Below are 9179 nucleotides of genomic sequence, written 5' to 3' on the forward strand. Positions count from 1 at the left end.
ACAACTCAAATACCCACAGAAAGCACTGGGATATGAAAAGCCTTCTTCGAGTTCTTCTGACTCTTTCTTCATCGAGAGAACAATCATGTCCAGCAGCAATATAATACCAAATGTCCCTACTGCTCCACAGTGAGAATGTCCATTCACTATAAGACCAGAGGAAGACTCTTGGAGAAAAATGGAATATTTCTCATCAAAACTAAGGATGATACAGTTTTCTTTTGTTTCTATCTTGGAGGTAAGCTGAAGCTAATGTCAATTGGATTACAGCAATTCTGGCTTGAGTATGCAACACCTTCTGGTTCTAACAAAGTGCCTGGTCAGTGAGGCAGAAGAGGTCAAGTCCATGCATCATGCTAACTCTTCTAATGTTGGGTCCACTTGATGCTCTTAAGATCAATGCCATCTTGTACCATCTCCCAAAGAGGGCTGCCAAAGAAAATAGACATTAGATGGAGGGCTCTGAGAGAAAGCAATGAACATTGGCCCAAAGGCCCTCAACAATGTCTGAACTTTCGTTCTCATCTTTTTTTTTTTAAAAAAAAAAATTATTTTCATATTTTTTTAACAATTTTAATAAACATTTACAGATATTTTGGATTTCCATTCATTCATTGCTGCACTTCTCTCCCCACCCAACCCTCCCCCCCTTCTCATCTTTGCTGTGCTTCTTTGCTCTGGCAGACCTAAATACTGATAACTAGTAAGTCTTCTCTAGCTATGTGAAAGTCCTTACTAGCTCCATTCTCATTTCAACTGACAATAATTAAGAAGAACTAATAAACCTAGGCTTAGCTACCCTAGGGCCCTAAGCCAATGGGCATTCTTAAACTTCTATACCACCTGTGAAATACTATGAGCACAATCTCCTTTGAGGGAACCAAGAATAAAGGTTTGGTGTAATATAGCATGTTGTTGTTATTGTTAAGTGCTATCAAGTAGTAGGCGACTCATAACGACCCTATGAACGAAAGTCCTCAACAGCTGCATAACTTTCATCCTTTCTCCATAAAGCATGGACAGTAAAAAAATGCCCCTTGACAAGAAACTGCACTGCATTCTCAGAAGCGTGCAGTTCGTATCCACCAAATGCTCTGCTGCAGAAGAAGGGACAATCTCCTCCTGTACCAGTCAGATCCGATTTGATGGTACATGCACAGACACACACACAAAATGCCCCTTGAGTATTCTAGAGAGTAACAGAAAGATAGAAGACTTCTGAGGCTAAGTAAGAAAGTTGTGAAAACTATAAATGCTTAAGCCATTCAGCTTGGTACTGGGTAAGAAAATGGAGAACCCAGGGAAGTCTGCAAGAGCTCACAAAAGAATGTACAGTATACATAAGAGCTTTCTCACTCTTAACAACTGGACCAAGAAAATCTTCACATCAAGTTGAGCCAGGGCAGAATGATGCTAAGATAAAGCTAGAGGCATCAATGTGCCCAGGAGGAAGCAAAGAGCTATGGCTACTACAAGAAAACTTGGTGACAATTGATCAGTCAAGGATGCCTTGTCCTTTCCATGCAATTTAGAAAATGAACTCTTGAGTAGTAGATCGTTTCAGATTTTGATAAAAATTCTATGCTTCCTTCAAAAAAATACCTCAGAACAAAACTTGTAACTTTCCATGTAGCATATAATTTCAGGAAAATTATATATCTCCTCAAGTTGAACTACAGAACCTAAATGAACAATCTCATCTCAAGGGCATTTTCCTATAACTAGAATCAATGCCTTTGAGTTGTAGTGTTGTAAAAGAGTACTGATTATCTTATGGACTGCCAAAAGAACAAGTAAGTATGTCTCGGAGAAAGTGCAACCAGAGTGCTCCATAAAGGCAAGGATGATACAACTTTGTCTTACATACTTGGGCATTTGCTGCCAGGGGGCCAGTGCTTGGAAAAGGACATCATTTTGGGTAGGGTGGAGGGTCTGACAAAGAGGAAGACACTCAACAAGATGGACTGACACAGTAACTCTAAAAGACTGTAATAATGGGCTTGAGGAAAGCAGAGATTGGAAAGATGGTGGTGCAGGACAGGGCAAGTTGCAGATTTGTTGTTCATAGGGTTGGTACCTAACAACAAACAGTTTATAGATGACTAATATTTTACTGGTATTAATGCAATGACAACCCCTAATATGAGTAATAATAATAGTAATAATAATAATAATATTGAAAAATACCACTTGTATTTATGTGTTTAAAAACACACCCAAGATTCTGAGAACAGAGCTAATGAAAACGACTTTCTCACTTTGTGGGATTTTAAAATTCTAATTTCTAACTACTCACCAGTTTTGCTCTCTGGAAGTGGGGATATACAGCCCACAAACAAGAGGAGCCAGCACTATAGTTCCTTCCAAAGGATACAACACTGCATACCTCATTTCTCGAAGACGCTTCACATGCTGTATGCACTTTTCTGCTGTGTAGTCCACTTCTTCCTCTGTCGTGAAGCGGCCAATGCCAAACCTGAAAAAGGAGAAAAGTTCTGCATCAAACTATGGACAAGGGTAAATTAATTCAGCAATTATTCACTGAGGATCTCCTACACATAAGATACAGAACATAGAAGAACGTGGTAATCCTGCCTCAGTTTTTCCCTAAGCTGGAGGTTCTTAGAGCCTCCACAACTGAATCATCTGATAATAGGGTTCCTGAACCTTGTCCAGATCTGATGAATCAGAATCTCTGGTTGTGAAAGGCAAGAATCTTCATTTTTCAAATCAGGTGATATTCAATGAAGTTTGAAAATTAAAGTACTAGAAACTTTTTTTAAAAAATTATTTTTGGGTGTGTACCATCAAATCAGATCTGACTGGTACAGGAGGAGACTGCCCCTCCTTCTCCAGCAGAGCATCTGGTGGATTCAAACCATGTACCTCTAGGATTGCAGTGCAGTTTCTTGCCACTAGGCAACCAGAGCTTCCCTAGAAACTTTTAAGAAGAATTAGGAAAGCATAAGGAAACTAAATTGAGAAAAAACATGAAACAGAAGAAGATGGTCCACCTGTCATAAATGTATGGCTCCACTCACTGACCTGATAGAAGAATGAGCCAAATCCTCATCAGTCCCAATTGCTCTAAGAACATAAGAGGGCTCCAGGGAGGCAGATGTGCAGGCGCTGAGAAGAGAGGTATAAAGTCTTATTCATTCATCATCAACAACTGCTTTTAGCCACATAATCCTCAGTCCTAAAGTGATACCATTAAAAAAAAGAGAGAGAAAGATAATCTAACAGAATCAAAGCTTCAAGTGCTGTCCTGGCCCCTGTCCATGGCAATGAAGTGTGGATGTGAACCTACCTATACCATGCCCTATAATGATAATCAGCTAAATCTAAGCATGACAAATCAGGATACCACATGGACTGGGTTAGACCAAAAAGTCAAGGATAACCTATACCACCTGTATCAGTATAAGGGCAAGTAAACCCTCAGTGACCTTCAGCGCTGCCTTCAACCCTAGGGACGTGCAACAGAACTTCTAACAGAACCCTAGAATAGACAGATACATCTGGAACAACCGAAGGCACAAAATTCTACCCCTGAAAGCCCTCTCTTGGTGGCAAACTTCAGTCTGCCAAACCAGCTAAAAAACTGTCACTCCTAAAATGACCTTTACTCTTAACTGAGAGAACTCTTATCTGCCACTTGTCTGTGTTCCCACCTTCACAGTGAGAAACTTACTAAACCATTATATCACTTAGAAACCAGGGTAATCAGCCCTGCCCCAGCCTCTGTCTATCTGGTCCAACTCACCTCCCTGAGGATAAGGCAACATCCTTGAGGGCCATCAGCAGACTCTCTCCTTCCACGTATGCAAAGGAGAGGTTGATACAGCCTGGAAGAAAAACTGAAAATGTGGTGCTCTCAGAGTCTCAGGCTGTTTTAGAATAGGAACAGAAAGGGCTATACCTGGATAATGGTGCTCAGGGTCCCCATTCATCACTACATCTGGAAGATTCTTCATTATCTTCTCTATCAGGCGCTCTGCCAACTTTGAAATTCGCTTATGGTCATACTGTGAGACAGGCAAAGGAGGTAAGGACAGTGACCACCAACTAGCTCAGAAATACATACAATGGGGAACCTACCTCTGACTAAAAGTACTTACAGTCACCGATCATCCTATGTTACTCGTGTGTCCCTAACACTAACCACAGTGTTGAACATACAAAAGGTGCTTTGTGTGGCCTAGTGGCAAGAAGATGTACTGCAATCCCAAAGGAGCATGGTTCGAATCCACCAGATGTTCTGCTGGAGAAAGAGGGGCAAACACCTACTGTGCCAGTCGGATCAGATTTGACAGTATACAAGAAAAAGATTTTTTTTTTAAAAAAGGTGCTTTGTAAACAGGATAATTTTCCTAACAATCCAGAAGTAAATGATCTTATAAAATACTAAGAGGGTGTAAATTTGGGAGCCTATAATATTTCCCTTAGAACAAAATGCTAGCAACTATTGATCAAGGACAAGATTTCTTAAATACTTTCCTAGAGATTGGGCTCAGTCATTCTAAGAAGCTTCTAACAAAGGGACCCAGCACAGGAGAAGAAGTTTTACAGGGAGAGGGAATGGTTCTCCCCATACCTCCATCTCTTGCTGTGCCACCTCACATGCAGCCCCCAGCCCCACCACCAAAGGTGTAGGCACTGTCCCAGACCGCATGCCCCGCTCTTGCCCTCCTCCACTCTGTAATGCCTCCACACGCACGCGGGGCCGGCGGCGAATATAGATGGCACCAACTCCTGACAAATAAAATTTATAAAAAGTGGAGAGAGACAGACAGAGAAAGACAAACAAAAATAAATGAGACAAAATGTCACTTTCTAAACTGTTTAAAAGAGTGTTTCAAAAAAAAAAAAAAGAGTGTTTCAACTTTTCTAAATTAAAAAAGTTGGGGATAAACTAATTAGCAAAAGCGTAATACTTAGCAAATCAGATAGGTCAGTAGATCAGTAGAGGAATGAACAAAATGGGTTAAAGTAGCTGCTTAAGCATATATGAAATGTGTCATTCTATACAGCATTATTAATAACGGCAAAGTCTAAAAACAGCTTAGATGCCTGCCCAGAGTGGCATCCACTTCCCTAATAGCTAGCCTCTGGAAACCCTATGAACCTGGAGAAAGGATGAAATTTATTCAGGTGTTCAGGTCTTTCATTCATAGCGTCGCTATGAGTCGTCTATGACTTGATGACACTTAACAACAACAACAACAACATACCCATTCAAGGAAATACAAAGCAAGATATCAAAGTAAGTAGTTAAGGGTTTTTAAATGAAGTGAGCATCTGATAGTTTGTCCAGGCAGAGACTAAAGATATTGGACCAAGTTTATCATGAAGGATCCAAATTTTAAAATAATTTATATACTAAATTATACTTATTAAAATTTTTTTATTTCTCCAGTGCTTGCCTGGGCAGCACATACACTAAAACTGAAATAATGCAGAGAAGATTAGCATGGCCCTGCACAAGGATAACATAAAAATTCATGAAGCATTTGATATTTAAAAAAAAAATAATTATTTCTCCATTAAATATAAAATTCTGTTATTCTCTATTATGTAAACCTAGTTCACTAAGCTCAAGCTCAGGCAGCAAGTGGCCAGACACTATAATATGGTAAAAGTATAACATTATTATCATCTGTATCATTATTGTTATCTAGATCTACTTAGATCCTGCATTCAGAATCAAGAGATAGATACTGATGGTATCTATCATATACAAGTATACAAGGGTGGTCAGCAGATAAGTGATCTCATCAAAATAGATGCATTTAATAAGAGCAGGAGCCATGGCGGTTAACACATTTGGCTGCTGACAAGCAGTTCAAACCCACCAGTCACTCTACGGAAAAAAGAGGTGGCAAATTCTTTCTTTGGCTTAGAGCTTCATAAACATTATGGGACATTCTACTTTGTGATACACAGTCACAATAAGTATAAATGCGGGTTTTTAGGTCACAAAACCACTCATATGACATGTGGGAAACCTTAGAAGAACATATCTCTTGGAACTGATGACACTTTGTTTCATAAAGTATACACCCTGATGACAATACCCTATAGACACAGAAAGAGTCCCAGCACAATTGTCACTAGCCACCACAAGTCCTCACCACAGAGACAGAAAGTTGTCTATTTGCTATGACTTTTCCATAATACAGAAGGTAAGTGTCTTGCTAAGGGTTAGGGGAAAAGAGGCAAAATTTAAACTTAAATTTTGGGCCTACTGGACAATAAGTAACTTATAATGGCAAAACTATTAAGTTTTTTAAAAATAAAAATCTAATATAAAAGCCCATATTATCTTGCCTAAGCTAAAGCAAGATACCAAGAATGAAGAACTCTCAAAGAATGAATATCATAGTGCTGTGGACAAAAATAAATGGATGTTTCATTAAACTTGAAAAGGTCTCCGAATTTTCAAATAGACTAAGTGTAACCTGCTCTACAGTAAAGTGCTTGTAGACACTACAGATAGGCAAGTTCTTGGCTAATGCTCAGCAACAATTGTCATCAGCAAGGCACACTATTTTCTCTGAGAGCAAAAGTAGCTCCAAAAGATTTCAAGGAATGAATAAAAGATTTCAAGGATTTGCTGGGAGGTATAGAAAAAAGGAATTCTAAGGAGTATTAGTACCTTTTGGACCATAAAGTTTGTGACCACTGATGCTCATGAGGTCAATTTTCATGTTGTTGACGTCAAGTGGAATTTTCCCAACAGCCTGGGCTGCATCAGTGTGGAAATATACCTTTCTGGAATTGCAAACCTGCCCTAAGGAAACAAGAGAAAGAAGACCACAGCACAATATTGAGCAGTCACATGTCAGTGTTCCTATAATGAATGGCCATGATCACATCATTAGCATCTAGCCATACAGTAAATGGTTTCTCTTTTTTCTAACCTTCTTGACTGGAACAAATAATGAAGACAAAACACAATTGATATTCAGACATATAGTACTTTTCCTGTTACAATAACACTGGACTGTCAATATATTAGATTAACATTTAAATCGGTTTCTTACCTTAAGGAACAAATATAAACAAATATTTGCTTATAATATATCTAAGAGACTACAGAGTGAGTCTCTGATTTTAAGTAGGTATAACAATGAAATGGTCAGAACAAAAGAGAGAAAAAATAGTGGATTTTGCTTTGTTTTGTTTTTCCTATCAACAACAGTAAAATGCTGCTGTCTGCCATTGAGTTGAAACCAATAGCTGACCATGTAGTGGGTTTTCAGAGGTAGTAAACTGCACAGAAGGAGACTGCCTATATTTTCCTGTAGAGCAGCTGGTAGATTCAAACAGTGAATCTTTAGGTTGGTGGTGCAATTCCTTACCACTAAGCTACCAGATCCTCTATAGTAAAATAGGAGCAGCAAGAGCCTGGATTCAAATATTGGCTATTCCACTTACACACCCTTGAACAAAGTACTTAAGCTCTTCCTCTTGATTTCTCTACTTCACTCTAGAAAGTATCTTAGTTCCCAATCTTATCCTGCTCCCCACAAATTTCAGTGGTGGGTAGCATTAGGGTCCGACTATGATACAAACCTATTTCCGCAATGGGCTGCTTCACTCCAATTTCATTGTTCACAGTCATGACTGAGACCAGGCTGGTATCAGGTCGGATGGCAGCCTCTAGTTCCTAAGAAAATGCAAGACTGAAGAGATTCTATATTGCCAACAGAGTCTTCCATAACTCAGAATGCATGCAAGGTTAGTCTTGACAAAGGGCCTTTCACTAAAACACCTACTGGAATGATTAAAACAAAAATAGTACCAAATGATGGCAAGAATATAGAGAAATCAGATCATTCTTACACTGTTGTCAGCTATGTAAAATGGTACAGCAACACTGGAAAACAGATGAGTGGTTGCTAACAAAACTAAACATGAAATTACCTTGTAATTGCACTCTTGAGCATTTATTCCAGAAAAATGAAAATTTAAGTTCACCAAAAACACATATATAAATGTTCACAGTAGCTTTATTGATTATAGCAAAAAACTATAAACAATTCCGATTTCCATCTGAATGATTAAACAAAATATAGTACAGTCATATTATGGAATTCTATTCAGGAATAAAATGAAATAAATACTGATATACCCAACAACTTGAATGAATCTCCAAAAATTTGTACCGAGTTTAAGAATAAAATCCCCAAAAGTTACATACTGTATGATTCCATTTATGTAATACTGGAGTGAAAAACATTACAGAAATGAATATATATTAGTTGTTAAAAAAAGAGCAACTTTAGGTATCACTGTGGTGATAGAACTGTTATCTTGATGGGGTGGTGGTGCTGGTCACGGAAATTTACATAAGTGGTAAAACTGCATAGAACTACACACAATGTTAAGTACAAATACAGAACAACTTAAGTAGATTACAAAAATATAAATTCTCTGTGATAGTGATATTGTACTATAGTTTTATAAGAATACATGAGATAAAAACAACTATGACATATCATCTCACCCTAGTAAGAATAGCAAAATTTAACAGAATAGCAAATAACAAATCCTGGTGCGGTTGTGGAGAAATTGGAACCCTGATTCATTGCTGGTAGGAGTGTAAAATGGTGCAACCACTATGCAAGGCTATATGGCGCTTTCTCAAAAAGTTGCACATAGACATACCATTTGACCCAGCAATTCCACTACTGGGAATATACCCCAAAGAAACTATAACTGCCACCCAAGCAGATTTATGCACACCCATGTTTATTGCGGCTTTGTTCAAAATAGCAAAGAGCTGGAAACAACCTAAGTGCCCATCAACAAACGAATGGCTAGAGAAGCTCTGGTATATTCATACAATGGAATACTACGCAGCATTGAAAAACATGGAACTCATGAAATATTCAAAATGGGTGACCATGGAGTACAATATGCTGAGTGAAATATCTCAGCACGAAAGGAAAAATACTGCATAGTTCCACTGTTGTAAAGCAGGACTGACATCGGAGTTGAGGGAAGACTAAGAAAGATGGGATAGGCCTAGTGGCAAGGAGCTGCAACTACAATCCCAGAGGCACATGGTTCGAATCCACCAGATGCTTTGCCGGGAAAAGGAGGAACAATCTCCTCCTGTACCAGTCAGATCTGATTTGAGGGTACACTCGCACAAACATAAAAAAAAAAAA

At 38.6% G+C, this 9179-nt stretch overlaps 1 protein-coding gene across 2 annotated transcripts in view; it reads right to left on the reverse strand.

Moving 5' to 3' along the window:
- Nucleotides 1-365: 365 nt before the first annotated feature.
- NFS1 (NFS1 cysteine desulfurase) overlaps nucleotides 366-9179 on the reverse strand; it is a 17192-nt gene continuing 8378 nt past the window's right edge. For both annotated transcript variants that reach the window (XM_006881484.1, XM_006881483.1), the window contains 8 exons: nucleotides 7579-7672; nucleotides 6659-6793; nucleotides 4598-4755; nucleotides 3923-4028; nucleotides 3767-3848; nucleotides 3046-3129; nucleotides 2387-2476; nucleotides 366-429 (listed from right to left, as the gene is read on the reverse strand). In XM_006881484.1, coding sequence (XP_006881546.1) covers nucleotides 366-429; nucleotides 2387-2476; nucleotides 3046-3129; nucleotides 3767-3848; nucleotides 3923-4028; nucleotides 4598-4755; nucleotides 6659-6793; nucleotides 7579-7672 — 813 coding nt within the window. The remainder of the gene's footprint in view (nucleotides 430-2386; nucleotides 2477-3045; nucleotides 3130-3766; nucleotides 3849-3922; nucleotides 4029-4597; nucleotides 4756-6658; nucleotides 6794-7578; nucleotides 7673-9179) is intronic.

This window comes from Elephantulus edwardii, unplaced genomic scaffold (assembly GCF_000299155.1).
Source record: "Elephantulus edwardii isolate Elephantulus edwardi_28Jun2011 unplaced genomic scaffold, EleEdw1.0 scaffold00015, whole genome shotgun sequence".
Classification (NCBI taxonomy): Eukaryota; Metazoa; Chordata; class Mammalia; order Macroscelidea; family Macroscelididae; genus Elephantulus; species Elephantulus edwardii.